Here is a 27,367-nt window from a genome sequence, read left to right on the forward strand (position 1 = left end):
GACAATCCAGAGAAGGTTCACTAGGTTTTTTACTGGGTAGAGAGGACAATGTTATGGTGCGAAATTGAGTAGGATGGGGTTGTACTTGTTGGAATTTAGAAGTGATAAGAGGTGACTTGATCAAAATATTCCAGGATCTTAAGTGTTTTGACAGGGTAGATGCGGAGAAGTTTTTCCCTTCATGGGAGGGTCTCGACCAGAGTAAGTGGTCATACTTTTAAGACTGAGATTAGGGGGATTTTTTTCTCTATGAATAGTGAATCTGTTTTTTTTTACCGCAGATATTTCAAGGATAATCATTTAATAGGTAAAAGGCTGAGAGAGACACATCTTTAATCTGTAAGGGAATCAAGGATAATGAAAAAAGTTGACAATCAGATTTGGATCACCCATGGTCTCATGGAGTAGCAGACCAGACTGGATGGGTTGAATGGCCTACTTCTGTTTCTTATGGTCTTCTATTTAAATAGTTCATTTAACCCCTTACATTCATAAGCCTACCCTGCATGCTTTCCCCCCACCCCACTTATAAATGACAGCTCTGATCATCTAAGTCTGGCCTCTTACAAATTCCCCCTTTCTTTTGTCATCTACCATGATCTTTAACCCCTGTCCTTCTTTATTTTTAAGATTCTCCATAAAATCCATTTCTTTGATCATCTTTGATCACCTCTTCTAATATTTGATTCTTTAGCTCAGAACTTATCACATCTCAGTTAAAATGCCTTAGGACGTTTTTGCAATGAAAACGATGATGCACAAATAAGTTGTGATTATTAAAATGTGCTGCATTCTATACTGGAGTGAAAAGTGAAATAAAATGTATTTTCCTTTTCTAACAGGATTCATTCTGTTGTTCCAGCCTGATCTGAGTAAGTTACAGTATTGCTGGTAAATGTAAACGTTACTACTCTATCTCAGTACTCTATATTCTTAAAATGCATAAGCTGTTAAACAATCAAACCAATTAAAAACTGCACACCAAAGCTGGTAGTTAATGTTTTTAAAAATAAATCATGTTGTATTTTTGTAGCAAGTATTGACTTCTGCCCAGCAGTACATTTTGAGTCAATATTTGATGAAATTTATGCAGATTTATAAAGCCACATGGTTCAACTTTATACTAATCACATTAAAGCTTTATTTTCTAAATAGTTAAGTATTACATTGTGGCTTTGCTCTGGGATATTTCCTAAGTTTTATTATAGCTTAGGTAACTTTCTATTTTTAGGTAATACTGTTCTAGTCTGTTATTTCACAAACTGGGCGCAATACAGAACTGGAATTGGTCGATTTTTGCCCGATAACATTGATCCTTTTATGTGCACCCATCTGATCTATGCATTTGCCAAGATGAATACAAACCATGAAATCACAACCTTTGAATGGAATGATGAAGTTCTTTACAAAACATTCAATGATATAAAAAAAAAGTAAGTAGAAATACATTTTTCAACAGTTCATTTGTACACTGAAGATTTTCTTAAGTAATGATTAATTCTCACGTAAAATATTTTCATTTTCTCTTATCTTTTGCCCTTCCCCTCATTTTTGTTATCTCTTGTATCCACAAGGCATTGAATTGTTAGAGTACAGTTTAGGGTTTTGTCTGGCTTTCAGAAATTTGAAGTAATGTGAAAAGGTTAAGAAAGTTTTGTTTGTTAACAAGGCAGCATTGCAAAATCAATAATATTGATCCACATTGTGTGTGTGGCTGGTGCCCATGGAGCATATGTTGGGTCCAACAAGGACATCATTCAGAATAAGTGATGAAGTCACAAGGTACCCACTCTGATTTCTATGTTGAGATTTCTTGATGTTTAGCTTAATGGCTCATTTTAATAAGATAGAAAGTTCAGTATTATTGAGGTGAGTTGGGACATTAACAAGACGTTAACACGCTATAATCTCCCTTAATTTTGGAAACTGGACATTACCTTACTGCTCCACTTGTTAATAGCATAAAAGATGCCTTGAGATCCTCCGAAGACGATTTAGACTGGACTTCTTGCCTGATGTTGTCACACATCTCGACATTACCAACATCACTAAGACTGTTTAAAAGTGTGCCCATAGACACCTAGATAATCTCCATAACTAAACACTGCTCACTGTTATATTCCAAGAGCACTTGTATCGCTTTTTCTTTCACTCACTAAAACAAATCTTTGTTTTAAATATTGAGAAGTTCAGCTTAGTTGTTAAAATATTACCTGATGATAACTTTATTTTTTGACAGGAATCTTGAATTGAAGACTCTCATAGCTCTTGGAGGTTGGAATTTTGGTTCCAAACGGTAAAAACTATAATAATAAAGTACATAGATATCACAAATTTGTTTTAAAAATGTTTTCTTAAAAGGTGGGGTGGTCAAGTTTATATTGGAAACATGGTACATTGGTTTGACACAATGGGTTTAATTAAAAAAATAAGAGTTACAAAGCTGCCAGTGAAGATTCGTTGAAAATTGGGCTGCCTCAACTGGAAAAGTTGTCCAATGAACCCAACCAAACCAGAAACATGGAGTCACTGCCAATCGTAACAAGTGTGCCATATTAACGTTTTGTAGCTCTACATGGCTGCTGGTCAAATGTGCAACTTATTCAGATTGCAGGCGACAACAGTAGTAGCTGCTAGCAGCAACAGGTGCCTTCGTGGATGATTTCTGATTCATCCATGTCCTGACTTCTCATATAAAGCATGTCTCGGCACTGCAATTTGCCTACAATGTCGCTAAAGAATTAGGGAACGGTATTTTCAAGAATTCTCACCTCTGTTCGCAATAGCACAATTCCAGCGGTGATTGTTTTGCATGCTTTATTCTGCACATGCACCGATATCAGCACTAATGTCTTCGTGGCGTTCTGCGCATGCGCTGATATCAACTGCCGTCAGAGCATGTGAGAGATACAGTAGTATACATTGAACAGCTTCATCTCAAAAATTAAACTAATGATTGTTCATTGCTGTCCCTCTGAGACAAGAATATTTTTGAATTATTGTAGAAGCCCTGTATAATTTCCACAGGACTGCATTACTCTTATATATAACATTTGACTTTCTAATTTGTTCTTGTACCTGCATATCACACAATCTACAAAGTAATTCTTTTGCTTTTGCAAAAATGGAGGGGCATAGTAACAAGAATGTTAACAAGAAGCATCTTGGTGAGAAGATTGCGGGTGGTGAATGCAAAAAAAGGCTATAACGCTGGAAGAGAAGCTAGATCCTATAAAGCATTTTGAGCATAAGGAGAGACCATGTGATATAACTCACTTAACAAAAATGAGGAAATCCACCTTATGCACCATTAGAAACAATGCTTAAAGCAACCTGTATTGCTGGAACAATGCTGGACGCACATTCAAGAGGCTGAATGCTGCTACTGACAGGGATAACAAGGACAAGTGTTCTTCAATTTTGGAAGAGCTTTAACGTAAAGAATGATATTGACATTATTGTGGAGGCCTGGGGTAATGTCAGTAAGGATTGCCTGCATGTACTTTGGCGGCATGTTCTCTTGGATGTTCTTCAAGATTTCCAAGGATGTGAACTGTCAGAGCAGCTCCCAAAAATCAAAGAGCATTGAATTGCCCTCACAAAGCAGGTTTGCTCTGAAGAAGTGGAAAGTGAGGATATTGAAGAGCTGGTTGGGTCCCACTGTGAAGACCTCTTTGCAGTTGATTTATAACAGCTGAGAGGGAAGTGGAAGATGGAGATGAAAAAGCACATTCCTGATGAAGGACTTCTGCCCGAAATGTCGACTGTCCTACTCTTTGAATGCTGCCTGACCTACTGTGCTTTTCCAGCTTCCCACATCATGATTATGAAAAAGGTGAAGTCAAGGATGCAACACCATGAGAGCTTTCCAATCATCTTTTGTCTTTAATCCTGAGGGAAATTGAAAGGCAGTTGCAGCTCTTAGAGGACAACGATTACAATGCAGAATGCAGCAGGATAGCAATTTGTTCAATAAGACATCAACTGGCACCCTATGAACAGCTTCTTCAAGACAAGAAAAAGGGCAAAAGAGCAAAATCTGGGTGTCTTTTTTTAAAAATCAATCCCCCAAGAAACAATCAGAAGACAATCGACAACAGCCACCCACTTCTGCGACCACAACTGCACCTAAAAGTGGTAATGACAATGACAACCCCCTGTCCCTGCATTAACAATATTCACTTTTGTTTCATTAATAAATATGGTTTAAACCTTCATTCAGGCTGTGCTGTACTTTGTGAGAGCTTTTTGGTGATTTTTGAGTGATCGTGATTAATTTTTTTTGCTGGTCTGCTGCTAACTCTACATTTCCCATTGGCCCTGTTATTTCTATTAAGCAAGGTTCCACTGGAACACAACTACAGCGTTATAAGAGAACTACCTGGACTGCCTAGAATTAAATAAATATGGTAGATTCTGATAGTATAGCTTCCCTTTCCCCCCATATTGCTCATCTTCTGTTCATTAATGTTGGCGGTGGAGATGCCACTGAGCCTAGTTGCAATATTCTATTTCCTCATGTCTACATTGACAAGATCATCTGACTCAGCTCTGACTAAAGCCCATATTTTCTCAGTGTCTTAAAAACTCTGCAGGCATTTGAACATGTGGACAGGACCCAGAATTATGTCCATAAGGACCTCACCAACCTTTACATAGAAAGCATTCTATCTGGGTACAAAACAGCCTAATATGACAACTACACTTTCCACAAATGTAGGAATCTGCAGAAAGTTGTGTGCACAGCCCAGCTTGTCACGGAAGCCGACCTCTCATCCATGGACTCCATCTACACTTCTCATGCCATTGAGAGGCTGCCAACATCATTAAAGACCACTTCCACCTTGATAATACTCTTACTCAACTTCTTTCGTCAGGCAGAGAATACAGAAGCTTGAATCCATGCACCAACAGGTTCAAGAACAGCTTTTTCCCTGCTGTTATTTGACTACTGAACGAACACTAATTTCAAATCTAATGTTGACTTTGCTTTTGTGCACCTCCTGTAGCAGTCGTAAACTTGTATACTTCGCTCTGTTTAAGCACCCTATCATCTGTATGTCCTTGTTTGCTATGATCTGCCTGTACGGCTTGCAAAACAAAACTTTTCACTGAGTTTAGGTACATATGACGATGATAAATCAAATCCTATGATGGAGTTTGTTACTTTGACATGTGGAGAAGGTGAGTGTTGATAAGGGATGAGAGCGCTAGAGGACCTAATCTGAAACAACTGGGACAACATCCCAGAGAACCAAGATGGGCCTTTTAAACAGCCAGCTTCGGCACTCTGCAACCCCCATAATCACTTCTGATCAGCATCCACCCAAATTTACCCTTCAACTTTGCTCTGGAGTGAAGGTCCTGCCATTCTGGAATATTTTTCCCAAACTGAATACAGTGAGCTGAAAAATTCTACAACACAATGCTACTTATTTTGTGTACAAAAATCTAGGTCTTTGTCTGGAATTTTCTATGTCTGCATTTTATTGTTGCAATTGCATGTAGAGCTGATTCTACAAATATATAATGTATCAATAGTTTTTGACCTATACACTTAAAACATGATAAGTTGCAGAATGTTGAATTTTGAAATTAGTGTGTACATTTTAATTAAATGAGCCAATGTTTAGTGTCACTTGTGTATCAATACATTATTGCCAAACAACGATGTTTGTTGTTCGGTTTAAAACCTGTTGGAGGTCAGTTAGCTCAGGTGGCTCGATGGCTGGTTTCAGAGTAATGTCTTTAGCATGGGTTCAATTCCTGCACCAGCTGGGGTTACCATGAAAAGGTCTCAGCTTCTCAATCTTTCACCTCACCTGAATCATGGTGACTGTCAAGATAAACTACCACCAGTCATCTCTCTCTCATGAGAGTACAGTCTGTTAGGACTATGGCAATTTTGCCTTTGACTTTTAATCCCTTTCCAGTTCTTGATTTTTAAAATAAACAAAGAGAAATTAAATGCATTTTACATTGTACTACATTTGGAAAATAGCACCACCAATTTTTTAACTTCCTCTTACCTCTCTGGCTCCTTCCTTAGTTACAACAGCATGGTGTCAACTAAGACTAATAGAGCAATATTCATCAACTCTGTGATTAGGTTTCTGAAGAAATATGGGTTTGATGGTTTAGATCTGGATTGGGAATATCCAGGTTCTAAAGGAAACCCACCAGAAAATAAACAACTGTTTACATCTTTGATTATGGTAAGAAAATAGCTCTCAATTGTAAAACATTTAAATGTGCAATAATATTTTCATTATGTATGAACTGCTAAATATCTAAACTTCTTATTTCTCTAGTACATTGCTTACCTTTTTCCATTTGAATTTATTTTCATCTGAGTGATTAAGAAAAAATCTAAGAGCATTGTTAGCCTGTTAAAGCACTAATACTTTATCAAGTTAAAACAAATACTTAAACAGGGATATGGGGCAGAATCTTGGTTTTGAAGGCTCCAAATTGAACTTAATCTAAGATCAGCTCCTATCTTCACTTTTACTTTTATCTTTTTATCTATGACTTCTGTCATTAATACTGGCACCATGGTATGGTGACTTGTAAAAATTTGCACTTTTTAAGTAAAAATACACATAATAAGTTGCTGTTCTATTCATGAACAGCTTAGAGAATAAACAGTGATATCACAGGAAAACTGCAAGTTCATTGATGGCCAAATGTCTGCTAATTTAAATACCAGTTCTAATTTGGTTTCAGATTAAAGATAAACGGAAGAAATATTTTATGGATTACAAAGCTAAAGTCAAGTAGGAATTTAAAAATTAAATAAAAACTAATAAAATATAAATGTAGGGTCAGGTGATGTAATATTGCACCTGTATGATGTGGAAGGTAGTTGACCCCATTGTTGCTAATAGTGACTGCATCTGTAGGAATTGTTGGATGCTTGAGAAACTCTGGCTCAAAGTTGATGAGCTGGAGTTTGAGCTTCAGGCTCTATATGTCAGAGAGGAGGCATGTTACCTGTGTTTCAGGAGTCTGTCACACCCCTTAGATTAACAACCTTGGATTCAGCCTTTGGAGAGGAACAGGAGAGTGTGACAATGAGTGAGATATGTAGAGGGATCCAGGAGGTGGTGTTGCTTGAGCCTCAATCCTTGTTTACTCCCTGTGTGAATAAGAGCAGGGATTATAGGAAGTTGGGCAAAATAACCATATCTCCGTATGAAAGGAGCCATTCAAGGGGAGGCAAAAAGCAAAAGGTAGTCATAATTGAAAATAGGAAAGAGGCATGGATACTATTCTCTGTGACCAAGACCAACAGTCCCAAAGGCTGTGTTGCCTCCTTGGTGCCAGAGTTCAGGATATCTCATCTAGGCTGCAGAGGAACATGGAGTGGAAGGGGGAAAAAAATCTAGTTGTCGTGGTCCACATAGATACCAATAATACAGGTAGAACAAGGAATGAGGTTCTGACGAGGGAATATAAGCAGTTAGAGGCTAAAATAATAAGTAGAACCAAAAAGGTAATAATCTCTGAATTACTACTTGAGCAACAAGCTAATTAACATAGAGTGAATATATTAAAGATATAAGTGAGTGGCTCAAAGATTGGTGTGGGAGAAATAGGTTTGAAATCACGAGTCATTGACACTAATACTGGAAAGAGGAAGCTGTTCCATTGGGAAGGGCTCCACCAGAATCATGCTGGGACCAGAATTGCATAAGGTATGCTGTAGATTGTCCTTTAAACAAAATAGTGGGGCGGGGAGTGGGTTGAATTACACAGAAAATTAGAAAATCAAAGTTAAAGGAGAAGATCACAATTCAATTTAGTGATGAGGCTAATTGTTACCAAAAGTAAAATGAAGAGACGGAACTTGTGAACATCATATTGTATTAAAGAACCAGCCAAGAATGCAGAGATTTGATAGTAGAACAAACTTAAAGGCTTTTTTCTCTGAATGCACAAAGCATTCGGAATAAAATTAATAACTTAACAGAATAAATGGAAGTGCATAAATTTGATTTGGTGGTGCTTAACTGGAAGCTACTCTGTATTTCGGCTGGATAAGCAGGAAGGAAAAGAATGTGGTGCAGCTTTGTCATAAAAAGTAGATATCATTGCTGTAGTGAGAAATGACATAGACTTAGGATCAATGTGGATAGTGTGGGAAATAGATCCCTGGTTCAAATCCTCAAACAGTTTTTCTGCAGTGGGGCACCATATGAACCAAGAAATATAGGGAAATTCTAAGAAAGATTCAGCACTAATCATAGGTGATTTAATATGCATATAAACTGGGTATAAATTACAAGGGTAGCCTCAAAGGAGAGTTCATTGAATATATAAGAACAATATGCTGTGAAACCAACCAGAAAGCAGGCTATTCTGGATTTGGTGTTGTGTAATGAGGTCATAGGAGAGGATACTCAAGGGAAGAGGAATGATGTAATCCTAGAATTTCAAAATCAGTTTGAGGGTGAGAAACTGGAGTTCCACACTAACGTTCTGGAGTTAACAAAAGTGATGATATAGGCATGAGGACAGCTTTGGTCCCAGTGGAGTGGGCAGGAAGACTGAAATGTAGGAGTTACCAATTCCTCCCAATTAAAATATATTCTGGAGAGGAAGCAAGATTATAAAAGGAGGTAAAAAGATTCATGGCTAAACAAGAAGTTAAAGATAATAGGCAAAAACTAAGGCATGTCATATTGCAAAGGCCAGTGGTGGGAAATTTTAAAAATCAACAAGGGTTTATTAAAAAAGGAATAAAAAGAGGCAAGCTAAATTATGAAAGAAAACTATCACAAAATATAAAATGGATAGCAAAAGCTTCTGCATATAAAAGGGAAACAAGTAGCTAAAATGAATGCTAGCCCCTAGGGGGATGAGACTGGAAAGATATTAGGTGGAAACACAGGAATGGGGGAGATAGTAAATCAATATTTTACCTCCATTTTCACAGTGAAGAACACTAATATTATCCCAGCAGGAAAGGTGCTGCAGAAGTTATAGAAAGGGAGGAACTTAGAACAATCATCATCACTAGGTCAAAGATATTGAGCAATCTATCAGGGATTGAAGGCAGACAGGTCCCCAGGGCCTGATGACCTATGTTCTAAGGTCTTAAAGAGAAGAGAAGGCTTCTTCATAGCTGCACATCAACCCATCCCCCCACTGCTACCGCCACCAAAAATTGTTGAGTATGAGTTGTCCTTCAGCTCAGAGGTTAATGCATTAAAAACCAGAACTGTTATATTCTGATGACAAATGAAAAGATCATCTCAATTTGATTTGTCAGTTTATAAAATATACTTCATACTAAAAGAGATTAAAGTATCAAAAAAATGGTTTCAGTGTAGAGAATTTGAGGGGTAATTGTATGATCTTAACCTAAATTTTAATTATGGTGCATGTTAGTTCAGAATCCATACAAAGACTCACATGGGAGAGGCTTGGGCAATTTGTAGTTCTCATCAAGTACATCTACAGATATGTTGTTTTCTATCAAAAGTTGTAAAATCTTTAGACTGGCATTTTATCATCTAGGAAATTATTGCTTCCTGCCAGATTTTACCAGTGTGTTTAGTAGGATGGATGGCATCACCAGATTGTGTTTTCAAGATATTAAATTACTCGGCAAGGGCTCTTATGCTGAAATATATGTCATTAAAATGGCATGTGACTGAAATGATCCTCTCAACCATTTTAGCCGGAACTGGGCAAGCTGGGTTGAAATCATCTTTCCTTTGGGAAACTGCTTTAAGGTGAACATTACAGCTACAATAATCCAACCTATGATCCCCGTAACTACTACTGTCTGCTTAAACCATGAGATTACAGTTTTCATCCCATTATTTTGTTTCCCTAGGAATTGAGAGATGCCTTTACAAAAGAGGGAAAAACAGGAAATGACAAACTGCTGATTACAGCTGCTGTGGCTGCTGGTAAAGATAAAATTGATGCTAGTTATGAAGTATCTAAAATATCTAAGTAAGTGTAATTTAGTTTTAAATGTAGATCCTATTTGTGCAGTTTAATTTTCAAAGGGGGTTAAGTTTCAGTCATGAACAAACCACATTTTGATACTTGTGTTATGAATTTGAAGGTGTATATTATACCTTTAAGAGACCGTGACTGCTGTTCTGCACAGAGAGCTTACAAGCACCTGTGTCATATGACTAGATAACGGTCTCAACATAGTGGAAAATTGAAAATATGTAACATTTGCCTGTGAAATGAATACCTGAGTTGGTTGCTGTTTAGACACCAATTAGAATTTAACCAGTCAATTTAAATTATGTCCTAAGATACTAAAATCCAATTGCGTTTGAATTTATCGTTTTGCCAACATCGAACCAATGAGACGATCCGATGTTGGGGATATGTAAAAGAAAGCAGGCGTTTTGAAAATGAGGGAGTAACTGTCTTAGAGAGAGAGAGACCCAAACCCAAACCCAAAAGATTGAAGCACTGTCTATCAAAGGTACCTTTTTTATATGAAACATCTTCACAGTAAAAGAACAAAGACGACCCCAGGAGATCTTCAGATGAAAGAAGACACACCGACAATGACAGCCACTGTATAGTTTTGAAGCTAAGTTGATGTAATTCTAATAAGTGTTTTGTTGGAACAGTATATTGTTATAGAGTTGGCAGCAGGTAATAAGCAGTTAAGAGAAAGGGGGCTTAGAGTTGTGACTAGTTGTTTAATGTTCACTTTTAGAGTTAAAGAGTAAATTGATATTATTTTCTTTAAATAGTGGAATTTGAGAATTCTCTGTCACTCATGTTTTAACAGATTACGAGGTGAAGTGAACTTTTCTAGGTGTGTAATTAAATTAACAGAGGGGTTGTAACACTTGAGAAACATGGGTGGCAAACTGTGTCCAAAGCACAATAAAGCAAACCACAAAAGTTGAAAACCACTAGTGTAACATAAATCAAAAGCAGTTAACGTAAACTTGAGGTGAAAACAAATATAGATGGGACATATGTGAAGATATGCACATCAAGTTACTGTGGTGCTAACCAACACATATGCAAGAAATTGCCTGTGAATTTTAAATTCTGAAAGTCTGATTTCTTCTGTTCAGAGCCTTTCGTGAAACTCTAGAGATGTGAGCCAGATTCATGGAACTGTGTTTGATATTCAATTAGGACAAGTTAGATTAATACCTGGTCCAGCTCTAATTATACAGTGTAACTGAACTGAGCAGCCTGGCTCCTCCTAATTGGCAAATCAGTCTGACTACTTTGCACCTACCTAACTACTTATAACCACCTGACTTGCCATCCCATTCAACCACCTCACTAATTATACTAACTACCACCCATTATTCACTAACCAGTTCCCTCTCCTACCCGCTTACCCTTTATCCGTCTCATCCACCCTACGTTTCTTTAATCTCACTTATTGAAAGATTTGAAACTATAAAAGCTTACTTCAATATAGCAGCTTCTATCATGAAAAGGGTGCATCCTGTTTTTATCAGACTTTTCTCACACCTGATGATACTCCCTGATATTATTTGTATCAATTCTTTAAAGTGCCTCAGCTGTTTACGAAGTCCAGCTGAAAAATCATGAAATGATCAGAAATATTCATTGGCAGCCTCAAGACACAGAGCATCAATGCTGACTTGAAGATGTGAACAACAGGCTCCAAACAGAGAGAAAAACAGTCCTTTATATTGTAGCAATGTTGATAAGGATATTGCTTTGGTTTATAATATTATATGTTTATTAATTGTGAGTCTTCAGCCAGAATTACAACAAAAGATCCATGTAATTCCTGCAGATTGTCAGTTCCTATTAGTTTATATAATACTTGGATGGATCTTAATATTCTTGGTGTGTTCAATACAGTTGTAAGCACTATTACTCTAGTTTTAATTCTGCATTTTAGTGTGAAAAATGGACTTACTGTACTGGTTTACATTTTGGAGTTTAATTTACTGTCTTGAGCTGGATTTGTGTTACACTGTCTAAAAGTAAGCTTGTTTTACGATAGGTAGGAGTAGCTCTTAGGAGTGCCATAAATCTGAATTATATTGGCCATTATTCTGTATTAATGTATGCTGGATTAGAGTGGTGCTGGAAAAGCATAGTAGTTCAGGCAGCATCCAAGGAGCTCCAGCATCTGCAGTCCTCGTTTTTACCCTGTATTAATGTATGCTATTGAAAATGTATTGCTGGAAAAGCGCAGCAGGTCAGGCAGCATCCAAGGAACAGGAGATTCAACGTTTCGGGCATAAGCCCTTCTTCAGGAATGTATGCTGTTGTTGTTTATCGTTATGAGCTGCTAGTATTAGTAGAGATTATGATTTAACTTGCTTTATTTTCATCTCTTTAGATATTTGGATTTCATCAGTGTCATGACATATGATTTCCATGGTCACTGGGAAGCCATCACTGGACACAACAGTCCTTTATATCATAGCAATGTTGATAAGGGTGTTGCTTTGGATTACAATATTGTACGTTTACAAATTATTTTACAAATATTTTTTGAAAAGCGGTTTTACAATGGTGATTAATCTCTTGAACTCAGTGTTGTTCTAACTGCTCCTGGTACAGGATTCTGTTGTTAAATACTGGAAAGATAAAGGTGCAGACCAAAAAAAACTGCTGGTTGGAATTCCAACATATGGACGAAGCTTCACATTGAGTTCTTCAAATTCAAATGTTGGTGCTCCAGCAAATGGACCTGGACCAAAAGGCAAATACACAAAAGAGGATGGCTTCTTAGCAAATTATGAGGTGGTAAAACTTGAGTAGCTTTAGTTTTCTTTGAACAAATTTAAATCAAAACAAACTGCTAATTATACAGTGCTCAAAATTTTGAATGTTGGTTGTTTTTGACCGCATGACCTGTAGCCCACTTGGTAACAATTTCAAAATTCAGTGATGGATCAACTTGCCAAAGGTTGGGGCTCTGCTGAAAGATGTGTTAGCAGTAATTGCCTAACTGTTTACAACATTGTTCACATGGGCATAAGAGGAACACTATTCCCTTTAATGTTGAAATCTTAGATTTTTTTCTTTTAAAAAGAATTTGAAATTGAAGACTCTCCTTCAGCAAAAATCTTAGTTTACAATGCCATCCAGATTCCTTATATTAGCTGAAAATGCAGAGGACTATTATATCAGAGTGATGTCAAAGTAAACCATTGCTTCATTTTGCTGCTAGCTTTTGTGGGATCTGTCAACCATGATTCAAAGCCTTGGTTGGAAAGTCCAACATTATTTCAGGCTTCTTGCACCATGGCTTGCATATACAGTTTCACTCAACCAGTTTTTTAAAATCTTTTAAGAGACATGCAGTATTTCAGGTTGTTTACAGTACAAATGGATGAATGAAATGGTTTAAACCTCACTGGGACAGTATGCTGGAAACCAAGCCCCACTATTCCCAGAGTCATCGCAAAAGTTAAAGATTTCATAGAAGTATGCAAAGTTCCCCAACTTAGCTGTCTTTAAAACCAAGGTTGAGAAAAAATATGGATGAAATCTTTGTACTTAATAAACATTACTATTTATTATGTATAAATAGAGTTTAACTACAGTAAGCAGTTACGATTCGTCAATATATAACTACTATATAAAACTCTAACCACTATACAAAACTCTCAATACACTTACCCATCTTTTTGTGATGGTATTTGTTTAAGATAAGAAGAGAGAAAGACTAACATCATTTCAATGATTCCTGTCCATAGGACTCACTCACGTATCCTGTTGGTTTATCAGGACCTGCTTACTTCTCCAGGTATTTCAGTTGCTTGCAGGAGGCACATATGATTGGTTCACACCAACTGAGTGATTTATTGGTTGAGAACCACAGATTACCCCAACTGATCAGGCAAAATAAATTGGTTTTCTTCAGACCTGAAGATTTTTTATGCAGAAAAAAGAACAGTTTCTTCCTTTTCAGAGTCCAATAGCTTCTAACCAAACATTCAGACCCAGAAGCTGGGAGCTAATCACATGGTTGTTGTTAGACAGTAAGCCTTTGCACCGATAACTAATCAACACTCCACGTACTTAACAGTTACTTTTTGCCAGCCAAACGTACCTTAGTGCACAACCATTAGCACTAATTCATCTGTAGAAATCTCCCCCACTGCTGTACAAACAGCACTTGCAATGAGTGTCGGGTAACTTGCTTTTAATAGTACAGTAATTCTTTCCACAATCGTTGATTTTTTTTAACCTTAAAAGAAATGCCCTTTGCCCATTTCAGTCCACAATCAGTATTAAAACTTGAAAAGATACTGTCTTTACAGTGGTAAACACTATTTTTGTAGGTGTGTTGATGCAAGTATGTTATAATTCATCCAGAGAATCAAAACATCATCGTAATTCACGCTTTTACAAATCCCCCATTCATTTTTTTCAAGACATTTGTGCACGCATAGTAGACCAAGCAAGGAAGAGTGATTTTGCAAGCATAGCAGCTTTCAATTAACAATCACACTTTCACTACAGACAGTCTGGCAGAAATATCTTTAAATGATTAAGTGCAGTATATTATGTTAAAGGAAATATTTGTTAATTGAACAATACAAAATATAATTAGAATACTGTCAGACTCCAATCAGTGAAGCTTAGAAGAATGTGGAGTGTGGCAGGGTGTAAAATCCTCACGGAAACCTACATAATTAAACAGGACTAGAAAAGATGAATGATAAGGATGTTCCTGGGGAGTGCAGAACTAGGGGTAAGAATCTAAGGATATAGAGTAGGCCATTTAGGACTAAGCTGAGGAGAAATGTCTTCAACCAGAGAGTGGTAAGCCTTTGAAATTCTCTGCCACAAAAAGTGGTTGAGGCCAAAACATTAAATGTTTTCAAGAAGCAGTCAAATATAGTTCTAAGGCTAAAGATCAAGGGGTTTGGAAAGCAAACTGGAGCAGGGTACAGAGTTGGATGATCAGCTATGATTACGTTAAATCACATACAACCAGACTTGAGGGCTCAGATGTCTGTCTTCTATTTTCTATGCTATATAATGTAAAGGGTTTGATTATAATGTGCAAGCAGTACAGTATGTTTAATAGAGTACCCTGTGCAACAATTGATGAGTTGAGAAGCACCTTAGAAAATTAGGAAATCAGTAGATATTGAGTAAGAGATGTATTGATTATTTTTTGGAATATCCAGATTTATTTGTTACTTGCAGACAAATTCCACAATAGCAGTTAGTAAGTTTACAGATGACACCAAAATTGGAGGTATAGTGGACAGCGAAGAGGGTTACCTCAGATTACAACAGGAACTTGACCAGATGGGCCAATGTGCTGAGAAGTGGCAGATGGAGTTTAATTCAGATAAATGCAAGGTGCTGCATTTTGGGAAAGCAAATCTTAGCAGGACTTAGACACTTAATGGTAAGGTTCTAGGGAGTGTTGCTGAACAATGAGACTTTGGAGTGCAGGTTGACAGCTCCTTGAAAGTGGAGTCGCAGTTAGATAGGATAGTGAAGAAGGCGTTTGGTATGCTTTTTTTATTGGTCAGAGTATCGAGTACAGGAGTTGGGAGGTCATGTTGGGGCATTGTACAGGACATTGGTTCGGCCACTGTTGGAATATTGCATGCAATTCTGGTCTGGTCTCCTTCCTATCGGAAAGATGTTGTGAAACTTGAAAGGCTTCAGAAAAGATTTACAAGGATTTTGCCAGGGTTGGAGGATTTTATAGGAAGAGGCTGAACAGGCTGGGGATGTTTGCCTTGGAGCATCGGAGGCTGAAGGGTGACCTTATAGAGGTTTACAAAATTAAATTAGATTAGATTACTTACAGTATTGAAACAGGCCCTTCGGCCCAACAAGTCCACACCGACCCGCCGAAGCGTAGCCCACCGATACCCCTACATTTACACCCTACCTAACACTACGGACAATTTAGCATGGCCAATTCACCAGACCCACACATCTCTGGAATGTGGGAGGAAACCCACGCAGACACGGGGAGAACGTGCAAACTCCACAGTCAGTCGCCTGAGGCGGGAATTGAACCTGGGTCTCTGGCGCTGTGAGGCAGCATTGCTAATTGAGGGACATGGATAGGATAAATAGACAAAGTCTTTTCCCTGGGGTTGGGAGCTAGAGGGCGTAGGTTTAGGGTGAGAGGGGAAAAATCTAGAAGAGACCTAAGGGGCTGCATTTTCACACAGAGGGTGGTACGTGTATGAAATGAGCTGCCAGAGGAAGTGGTGGAGTCTGGTCCAATTGCAACATTTAATTGGCATCTAAATGGGTATATGAATAGGAAGGATTTGGAGGGATATGTGCCAAGTTCTGGCAGGTGGAACTAGATTGGGTTGGGATATCTGGTCGGCATGGATGGGTTGGACCGAAGGGTCTGTTTCCATGCTGTACATCTCTATGACTGTAAATGATGTAACGAATCTCATACTTTGGCAACCTTCACTGCTAAGAAAAGCCGGTGATTCAGCAGATTTAAATAATGATCCATAAACATGAGTTTAAATTTCACACAGATGGCTGTAAATTTGAATTGATTTAGTTAAGTAAATATAGAATAGAAAATTATAAAACTGATTAATATATCTTGCGGAACAAAATCAGCCATCCTTACCAGGTGTGTATAAAACACCAGACCTAAAGCTATGTGGTTGACTTGACTCTCTTAGCAAACAACCCGCTTTTATAAAACCACTATTAGCCACAATAATGAAAGTAAAACCAACATTGACTAAAACACAGGATAATCTAAGGGCATATCCAACTCAGTTAAAATTAGGGGAGCTAAGGCTAGTTAAGCATCAACCTGACAGTCAATTTGAAAATCATATGTTTTTGTTATCATTCTAGATTCCTTCATAATCCTTCCTAGGCATATTCTATCCCACCAACAAGACAGAACAGCAAACTTGGTGGTACAGTGCTGTGCAGGGGTTGGTGCCAAGGAGGCAATTACTCTGATAGTTCCCCACATTAATTCCAGACTTCCATGAAGTGTCGTGACATCAGATCAAATGTGACATTGTATGTTATATTGGAATAACAAAGTAGCCTACAACTAACTTACAGTGAATGAGTATTTTGGGGGATCTGCTGGGGTACTCTAACAATGTCTAATTTTTTCTCATTAACAGATCTGTGACTTTCTGAAAGGAGCAGAAAAACACTGGATTGATGAACAGAAAGTACCATATGCAGTAAAAAATGGTGTTTGGCTTGGCTATGATGATGAACAAAGTATAAATATCAAAGTACAGTTTATATTATAATGTAGCTATTCAGCTTTATCTAATTTTTGTGCTATTTTAAACAATAAAGAAAGTATTTTAATTATATTGTTTAAACATTCTGTAACATAAATATTTATTTGTGTTCAACAATTTCCAAATGAAGTTGTTTCAGGTAAATTTGCTCACTGAGCTGGTGGATTTGTTCTCAGATGTTGTGTCACCATGCTCGGGAACATCATCAGTCAGCCTCTAAAGAAGCTTTGGTGTTCTGCCTTGCTTGCTATTTATCTGTATCAGTATGTTGCGGTAGGTGATATCATTACCGGTTCTGTTTCTGAAAGGTTAGTAAATGGAGTCAACAAATGTTAATGGAGTTCTAATTTGAATGTCAGGCCTCTAAGAATTCCCGTGTGTGTCTTTGTTTAGCTTGTCCCAGGATGGATGTATTGTCCCAGTCAACCTGGTGTCCCTCTTTGTCTGTGTGTATAGATACCAGTAATTGTTGGTCATGTCTTTTGGTGGAAAGTTAGTGCACGTGTATCCTGGTGAATAGCTTCCTGCCTATTTGTCCAGTGTAATGTTTGTTGCAGAACTTGCAAGGTATTTTGTATATAACGTTTGTTCTGCTGATTTTTGGTACATGGTCCTTTAAATTCATCAGGAACTGTTTCAGTGTGTTAGGACGGAATTCGTCCAAGCGTGTTCTTTTAAGGAGAGATCACACTTACCCAATTATTTGATATAATTGGAGGTACATTTATTTAGCTGCAGAAACTTAGCTGTTACAGCGAAGCACGAAAGATCGAATGGTTCGCTGGAGAAAATGTACAAGTTCTGAAAATCTATCGATAAGCTCCGTTAGTTATACTATTTTCTAATCTCAATTCATGCAACGTGATCTTTCACAAACAAAAGCCTTCTTCAAAATGGTATCATTTGCAAACAAAGGTTCTATGTATTCTGGAAACATTTTAGTAGATTTCACGAAGGCTTTACATATATTAGAAACATTCAATATCTTGCATACAAGGAATTACTATATGTTTGCAACATTTCCTCGCCTTTTAATCTTATTGCATAGTTTACCAGGCAGAATTGACCTTGTAGATAGTCTCATTTGAAAACTACCATTGTTATCTATTATGGCAAAGAGCCAAGAATTATAAATCACTTTGGTCATCAATTTTAAACTATAGGTTCACAGCGCCCCTCGATGTCCTACGAAGTAACTACATCTCTGTCCTCTCATGGGCTTCTATAATATCCTAACATTCCCCCCCTTGGCCTCTTCAGAGGCCATAACAACATAAACCGTTACAAACGCAATATTGTGCGGCAACCGGGGCCAGGTGTGTCTACGGACGCATTCTTCGTGTCCCTTTTGCTTTTCTGAACATATCATCTTGACCTGGCCGTCTGGTTCTAAGGAGACATCAGTTAAGAGTGTAGGGGTCCCTAAGCAGCATCTTACTACAAAAAAAAATCAACAATTAGTATTTGATTCTAAATTATTCTTATTTTAACAAAAGAACTACAAAAACTTTATTAAAATTAACAAAACATAAAGTATATAACAAATAGTAGAGAACCATAGAGAAAAAAAATGAATGAGCTTGGATGCTTGTAGAGTGAAGGTCAGTTGTCCAAAGAACACCAGATTGTACACCCACCAATTAACCGGTCACACTATACTATATCATGAAATCCCAAAATAGATTTTCATATTACTGGCACAATGCCGAATTTTCTTGTAATAGATTTAAATCGGCTTCAAAATCAGCCACATAGTTTGCATTTTTTTTTATCAAAAACAATGTGAATATAATGTGCTGTGTCCACAACTTACTTATATCTGCTGCTCGGCAAGCCAGAGACTAGTCCAGATTCCCAAGACAGATGCTAAGGCCAGGCATCCGTTAAAACCACATGTCCACAGGCCACCATTCTGAAAGTCAATGCGCGACTGTGCCTGTCTTAGGTTGTCCCTCAGCTCGAGGAATCTTACCCGTCATTGGCTAACCAGTCGTTCCTCAATGACCAATGCAATCCACATCCATTTCAACGTACAGGGCAGTGGCACCTGGCTTATCATAGTGATCAGTGGCTCTCGATACCAGACGATGTTTAGGAATCTCTTGCGTGTTCAATAGTCTCTCAAGCCTCGAGACACACAGCACTTCAAAATTCCTGACTACAGCATTAAGGCACAAATTTAACTGTTTCCAATCTGTAACGGGAGAGGAAGAAACAAAACACAACTAGGGGGTCTCTGGACTACAGCCCTCACAATTAGAGCTTTGGAATGAGTAGGATTAAAAAAAAGAAATACAGTCATATAGTAAAATCATTAGTTGTCCTGCGCTTCTCTTAGACATGTCTCCTCCATCCTCTCTGGTTCTGATTCCGTAATCCTTCCCTGAGCCGCCCCCATCACAGGCTCCTTCAGCACTGCTGCGGAACACCAGTATGCAGGTGTTGAATCATCCTTTCCCGTCAGGTCATGGTCAATCGTTCGTGTCACCAGCGTCCTGATACATGGCACACACATAACAATAACCACAGGTAATAAAAATAGCAGCAGGGATGCGTAAACCAAGGGTCTCCCCCCCCCCCTAACAACAGAAGCTACTGACATGCAGCCAGAAAGTCACCAATTCTGTCTGACTTGTTTGCTTTTCTAGTGTATGAGCTTTGCCAATAGTGATGGAACACTGCACAGAAGGATACCGTGTCATTCCATCTCCAATAGGGAGATTTAACTAGTTGTGGTACCCTTGAAATATGCTTCTTGCTGGACAGTGACAGAGTTTTGTTGGCATAAACTGTAGAAACGTTTTCAGCCTAAATTGAGATTGATACAGTATAGAATTCTGTAAGGATGGATTAACAAAGTTGGATGTATTGGTCTGCTTTGTACCAGGTAAAAAATGTAACTGATTCAATCTTCTGGTGATTTTACACATACTTGCAACTAAGTGGTACAAATTTTACTGATCTGTTGGTTTTGAAATTACTAAATGTATTGCTCTTCTTTAAGTAGGGCAGCAAGTACTCAATTGTTGCTATTGACAGAGCAATAATTCAAAACATCAATTGCGAGCAATCTTAATCATGCAATGATAAATTCAGAAATCTCATTTTTGGAAATGTATGTAATATATCAAAAACTCATCAGACTTTAACAAGTAACTTTTAATCTAATTTTGTTAGTGAGCCCATACCAATTTTCCATTTACTAATTAATCACAGACCCATAAGCTCCTCTTTCAACAGGGGTAGGGTCATCTTCCAGTTTTTTGAAACCTTGTACTAAATTCATAACCAGTACTTAATAATGAACAAGGGGAATAAGTCCCTTACTCTTAACCACAACTAAAATTTAGTCAATGAAAAAGCTAAAGTTAATCATAGCTGTCTTTGTACAGCCTACTAGGTATGTGTCCAGATGCTTATTAACGAAGACCTGTTCAAAGTATTAAAAGGTTTTAGCCACCATCAGATCTGCATAATTGAAAAAATGAAGAGAAAGTGCTTGACTTGTAGTCTGTAGGAATATAAATACAACATTTTAGTACACAGTGTTATATTACCAATATGGAAAAATCTATCTGATTTCTTATCTCATCTTTCCTAGAACCGTCATAACCAAGTTTGGAATTGTGGAATTAAAATTAGGTGTTTGACCACAGTTGTATTAGGAATTGGCACAAAATCTGTGTGACCAGGACTGAATCCCTCCTGTTAGTGAATAGCTGTGAAAAGTACTATATAACAACCAGAAATTTAAATCCAGACTTTGTAATACAAAAATATAATATTACTCTATCATCCAAGCATCCTTAAGAGTTAAAATTTATTCCTCTTCAGAAAATCCCATTTCCCTCTAGAACTAAATTTCGAATCAAACTTGTGCAAATAAATCATTTAGCAAAATTGATACCATAATGATGTCATTCACTGTAGAGTGCGAAGCTTGAATAGATAGAGGTTCAACACCCATTCCACGCAATAAGCTCAGCTCAGAATCTAAGCAAAACCGATGGCAGAATATTGGCATCTCAAAATCATTGATTACAGAGGCTAAAGCAGTAGCACAATGGATCATGCAAAAATGCTTGCCTGCAGGTCTTAGAAAAGATAGACATAGAGACCTACCGAACTTCCCCCACAAAACTAAATGTTAAATTGAGAGAGAAAAAAAAATGCTGTTTGATTCTTTTGATAAACTGTGAACAACTCCAGATGGTGCGAATGTCTTGTTAACACAAACAAAAGATACATCTTTCCAGTCACTTTATGTGTAGAGCCTGATAATTATTAGCAATGTGGAGAGAAAATAGAAAAAAATAACAAAACGCATTGAAGTAGAAGACCATCTGGAGAGGGAGGGAGGAAAGAACAGCAGAAGGTTTCACTTTCCGTAACACAATGCTTTCAACAGACGAGCGCTCCAGTATCCCCATATAAGTCTCCCTTTTCCCCTAGTAAATAGTATATTTAAATTAGGCATTAAACCAGCCCACATATACATACTGGGTTTTAATCATAGATTAATCTGTTCTGAAAATCCTATCAAATTCTCAACCAAGACCGTTATTTCCTCTTATATGTTCCGACCTCCCCACTAGTGAGGGGAACACACACTCACCTAATCTCCTCGTCTCCTATCGGTACTTTCCAAAGTTACAAGTCATTACATTCTTCCCTTTTCCTTTCTTCTAAGAAATATTGCAATGTCCTTAGATTCCCATATCCTTAAACACCAATTTACCAATTCAAGCTTGTCTTACTTCAATGCCTGTAACTAACTTGTAAGCATATTTATATATTTACGTCCATTTATCCAGTATTCAATTTTCAAAATGTAAAATGCATACAGTTACCAATTTTGAAGACCACTGTGATCACTCAGTTTTAGTTCCCCATTTTAGATCCAAAATTAGTTTTCTTAAGTACTTCTGGTCAATCATTACTCAATTAAAATACTTTAGGTCTTAAAATAATCAGAGATGTCTTACAACAATTTGTTGATTCCAGTTAAAAACTTCTAACACATGCATAATGGTCAAATCCAAGGTCACAGATAATAACCATGGAAGTTTTTGTTTTTACAACTACCCACTGTTGAACTTAATCTTCAACTGACCTTCACATATTTTGTATGTAAAAAGATAAAAGAAAAGGACAGTTAGACAGTCATGATTTGTAAAAGAACAGAAGTTATTAACCTTTTAAAAAAAAATCATGTTAAGTTTTCATAAAAATCACATTTAAAACAATCCTGGAACTCAAGCTCCAGTGAATAAAACTTACTCATTCAATCAGAAAAGTAAGATCTTTAAAACTTAAACAATTTTTTTTAAAGATTTCATAAAGGGATGCTGACAGGTTTAATTTATATACATTTTAATTAGTAAGACTGTCTTTAAAGTTTACGGAACTAAAATATTGGCTCAAACTGTATTTTAATGTTAATAATCATATACCCTGTAAAAACATAGACAAAAGACTATGGTTCAGCAGATGACTTAATGATTCAATAATCTATAGAGTTAGCAATAGAGGATTTAATGATCTTTAAACATTTTAAAATCTCCAACCTGAAAAAAATCATGTTAAGTAACCATAACAATTACATTCAAAAACAGTCCCGGGACTTACGCTCTAGGTGACAAGACTTAAACATTCAATCACTATCAAACAGATGAATTCAAGCCAGAGCACAAAGTGTTAAACTGTCTGTTAGTTGAGCAGCCTTTTGTGAGTCTTTCTCACAGACACAGTCTGCTAATGCTTGCAGCACTCACTTTCTCTCTCTCTTTGAGATATGACACACAGATTTTTTTTCACAGACCCACACAGATTTTCACACATACAGAGACTCTTTCTCACACAGATTTTCACACAAAAAGATTCTCACACACACTCAAATTTTCACACACATAGAGACTCTCTCTTTCTCACAATCAGATTTTCACACAGAGATTCTTATACACACATAGATCTTCACAAACACAGAGACCCTCTCTCTCTTACAACGAACAGATTTTTACCCACACATACACATAGTCAGTTATACCAACAGCTCCTGTTCATTCTTCCTCTTTGGGCCGGCCCCTCTCTCACAAACTTACATAAACATACAAATTCAGATATCCACTTCAATCATCTGACTCCTTTCCCTATTGGGATCCGCTTTAAAACAATACGTCTTTCAATACCTGACTTTCGCTGTGGCAGATTTCTGCTCTTAACAACCGGTCTAAGGTAGACGTTTGAGCGGAAAAGATCCCTCTAAGGAAACAGTTTAGACTAATTCCTGCTGCAAGTCTCCTCACTCCCAAGAATTTTCAGTACACTAGCGTGTCGGGGTTAGCTAAACCCCTCACTTGGAAGACTTTTAAACCGGCAGAGACAAATCCAAAGACACCTTCCCTCCTCACTTCTAGGACTTTCACGTTTGCACGGCGGGGCTCGCAAATCCCCTCACCTAGAAGAATTTTAAAGGCGGAGACTCCTCACTTCTAAGAATTTTCAGTGCACACTAGTGCGTCGGAGTTAACCAAACCCCTCACTTAGAAGAATTTTAAAGACGGAGACTCCTCACTTCTAGGACTTTCACATTTGCACGGCGGGGCTCGCAAATCCCCTCACCTAGAAGAATTTTAAAGGCGGAGACTCCTCACTTCTAAGAATTTTCAGTGCACATTAGTGCGTCGGGGTTAACCAAACCCCTCACTTAGAAGAATTTTAAAGACGGAGACTCCTCACTTCTAGGACTTTCACGTTTGCACGGCGGGGCTCGCAAATCCCCTCACCTAGAAGAATTTTAAAGGCGGAGACTCCTCACTTCTAAGAATTTTCAGTGCACACTAGTGCGTCGGGGTTAACCAAACCCCTCACTTAGAAGAATTTTAAAGACGGAGACTCCTCACTTCTAGGACTTTCACATTTGCACGGCGGGGCTCGCAAATCCCCTCACGTAGAAGAATTTTAAAGGCGGAGACTCCTCGCTTCTAAGAATTTTCAGTGCACATTAGTGCGTTGGGGTTAACCAAACCCCTCACTTAGAAGAATTTTAAAGACGGAGACTCCTCACTTCTAGGACTTTCACGTTTGCACGGCGGGGCTCGCAAATCCCCTCACTTAGAAGAATTTTAAAGGCGGAGACTCCTCACTTCTAAGAATTTTCAGTGCACACTAGTGCGTCGGGGTTAACCAAACCCCTCACTTAGAAGAATTTTAAAGACGGAGACTCCTCACTTCTAGGAATTTTTAAAGTCTGTGCCACAGGGTCCGCGGTTCCCCTCACCTAGAAGAATTTTAACATCGGAGAAAATTAACATTAGAAGATTTAAAATAACTTACCAGCTAAGATTCTGTACCTTTGTGTCCAAATCAATTCAATTTCAAGTTGGTGAGGATTAAAAAACAGACAAATGTCTAACTCAAGAGTTAACTACTGGAAGCTTTTGATGTAACAGGCGCTTCCTCACCTTAAAGTTTCGGCCGAAAAGTTTGTCTGCTTCCCAATCTGCCAACCTGTGGTCTCCTCCTCCACTTGCGGGGTCACCATATGTTAGGACGGAATTCGTCCAAGCGTGTTCTTTTAAGGAGAGATCACACTTACCCAATTATTTGATATAATTGGAGGTACATTTATTTAGCTGCAGAAACTTAGCTGTTACAGCGAAGCACGAAAGATCGAATGGTTCGCTGGAGAAAATGTACAAGTTCTGAAAATCTATCGATAAGCTCCGTTAGTTATACTATTTTCTAATCTCAATTCATGCAACGTGATCTTTCACAAACAAAAGCCTTCTTCAAAATGGTATCATTTGCAAACAAAGGTTCTATGTATTCTGGAAACATTTTAGTAGATTTCACAAAGGCTTTACATATATTAGAAACATTCAATATCTTGCATACAAGGAATTACTATATGTTTGCAACATTTCCTCGCCTTTTAATCTTATCGCATAGTTTACCAGGCAGAATTGACCTTGTAGATAGTCTCATTTGAAAACTACCATTGTTATCTATTATGGCAAAGAGCCAAGAATTATAAATCACTTTGGTCATCAATTTTAAACTATAGGTTCACAGCGCCCCTCGATGTCCTACGAAGTAACTACATCTTTGACCTCTCATGGGCTTCTATAATATCCTAACAAGTGTGATGATAGGTTTGTGGGCTACTATGATGCCTGGGGGTCGGAATATTCTGGTTGTCATCTCCAAGATGTCTTTGATGTATGGTCAGGTGGCTCAAGGCTCTGGGCACGTTGTGTCATCTTGTTTAGGTCTGTTGTGCAGGAAGCAGCGGACTGTGCTTATAGTCCATCGTTCCTGAATACCCAGTTGCTCATAGTTTCTGGATGCTACAGTGTGTGGTGTCTCGTTTAAATGACGTCCTGATGCAGCTCCATTTGTGGGTGTTGGGACAATTGCTCCTTTAGTTGAGTATCTGGTCAGCGTGTATGTGTGGCTTTTCTGTAGGACAGCATCTTCAAGCTTGTAGATCTTTGCCTCTCAACCCACTTCACCTTCAATGACAAGATCTATAAACAAATCAATAGGACGCTTATGGGATCACCAATATCAGGACTTTTAGCAAAAGCAGTTATGCAAGGTTAGAATGAACAGCCCTTCCCACGATCCAGCCTAAGTTTTGGCTCCATCATGTGGAAAACACCTTTGTCATCACAAAACTCAACAAATTAGAAGAAACCCACAAACACATGAACAACATCTGGTATAAAGTTCACCAAAGAGGAAGATGTCACATTAGAATGAAAAGCCAATGGGGAACTGCAGACCAGTGTCTACAGGAACCTAAGGTATTTCAGTTAAAAAATTCATTCCCTAACCCTTGCTGTGAAACTGTCCTTGGCTGGACAAGCAATTTAGTTTAATTTCACAAGCTAAGAAAGTTGTCCTTCTGATTGGTATTAAGTAATCCATAACAGAAAATGTACACATGAATAATGAATGATGATGGTATGATGCTTCTTGCAATCAAATGGTCTGTTCCTGCTTAACTGTCCTTCATACTTTAAGAGTCAAAACAGACTAGGCCTATAAACTACAATGAATCTTATTTTCAGGCATTTGAATTGTGTTTTAATTATGAAGAAATTTCATTGTAGACTAGGCATAGCTTAATTAGCACATCCAGGAGCTGGCTCAATTATTTTATAAATTGTTCATATATACCACCTTGCAAATAATTGCCAATATAGATTTTTGAAAGATTGTAGTGAGAATGTTGGATAAATTACTAAAAGCAATGCAGATCACCAGACAGATTGAACTTTGCAAGCAAAACACACATTTTAATTAAAGGCTACAGGAAATGCCATTTTTAGGTGGTTTGCCAAATCCTCAGTAGGATATTTCAATCTACTCCAAAAAATTTAAAAACAGACCACTCCAGTCTGCAATTGAGATGTAGATGTTACCAAAGACCAAGATATATTTGTTTTGATAGTGTGATAGACCCACAAGCTGATTTCTAGCATAAATGTCATGGTTAATGACAAGAGAACGAATTTTAAACTGGATAGGGGACAAGCATACCCATTCTTTTAGATTTAATGCCATGATTGCTACCTCAATTTTTTCCATGTATCATCAAATTTCAAGATCCAGGACACAATAAGGACAGAAGTCCACGTTCTTCACTGCAATGGAAGAGAGATTGATTGATTGATTGTTTGCCATTTCCAACCAGCATTGTTCATTATCAATAGAGCTGCGGGTATAACTTTAAACGTTTTTATTTACCAGCTGCTGCAGAAATAATATTAAATTTTATTTATATTCTATAATATTAAATACTCATCATCCAGTAAATGAGACTTCACTGAATATACACAATTCCTAGGACAAATCAGAAAATTTCTGATTATTCACGTTTCATGGAAGAATCAGGCATGGGTATCACCAAGAATGACAGCGAGCAGCCAAATAAAATGAATTCTGCCATTAATTCACTTTTTCAGCAAAAACTAGAGGAGAATAATGCTGCCACAGAAGAAAAAATTCTGTTGAATGACAAGGTCTTGGATTTTGTTAATCTTTTTGAATATATCATGATGACGAAGTATCTTCTGTCTGTTTGTGGAGTCACTTCCCTTTATTAGAAAGGGTTAGTAAGATTGATATGCTCGTGCTAC

General features: G+C 37.6%; 1 protein-coding gene across 1 annotated transcript in view; it reads left to right on the plus strand.

Moving 5' to 3' along the window:
- Nucleotides 1–27,367, plus strand: part of LOC132828104 (acidic mammalian chitinase-like) — a 130,736-nt gene that overhangs the window by 15,285 nt on the left and 88,084 nt on the right. The window contains exons 3-8 of the mRNA XM_060845013.1: nucleotides 843–872; nucleotides 1,232–1,433; nucleotides 2,240–2,296; nucleotides 6,050–6,215; nucleotides 9,845–9,966; nucleotides 12,329–12,452. Of these exons, the coding sequence (XP_060700996.1) occupies nucleotides 843–872; nucleotides 1,232–1,433; nucleotides 2,240–2,296; nucleotides 6,050–6,215; nucleotides 9,845–9,966; nucleotides 12,329–12,452 (701 nt within the window). The remainder of the gene's footprint in view (nucleotides 1–842; nucleotides 873–1,231; nucleotides 1,434–2,239; nucleotides 2,297–6,049; nucleotides 6,216–9,844; nucleotides 9,967–12,328; nucleotides 12,453–27,367) is intronic.

This window comes from Hemiscyllium ocellatum, chromosome 26, assembly GCF_020745735.1.
Source record: "Hemiscyllium ocellatum isolate sHemOce1 chromosome 26, sHemOce1.pat.X.cur, whole genome shotgun sequence".
Classification (NCBI taxonomy): Eukaryota; Metazoa; Chordata; class Chondrichthyes; order Orectolobiformes; family Hemiscylliidae; genus Hemiscyllium; species Hemiscyllium ocellatum.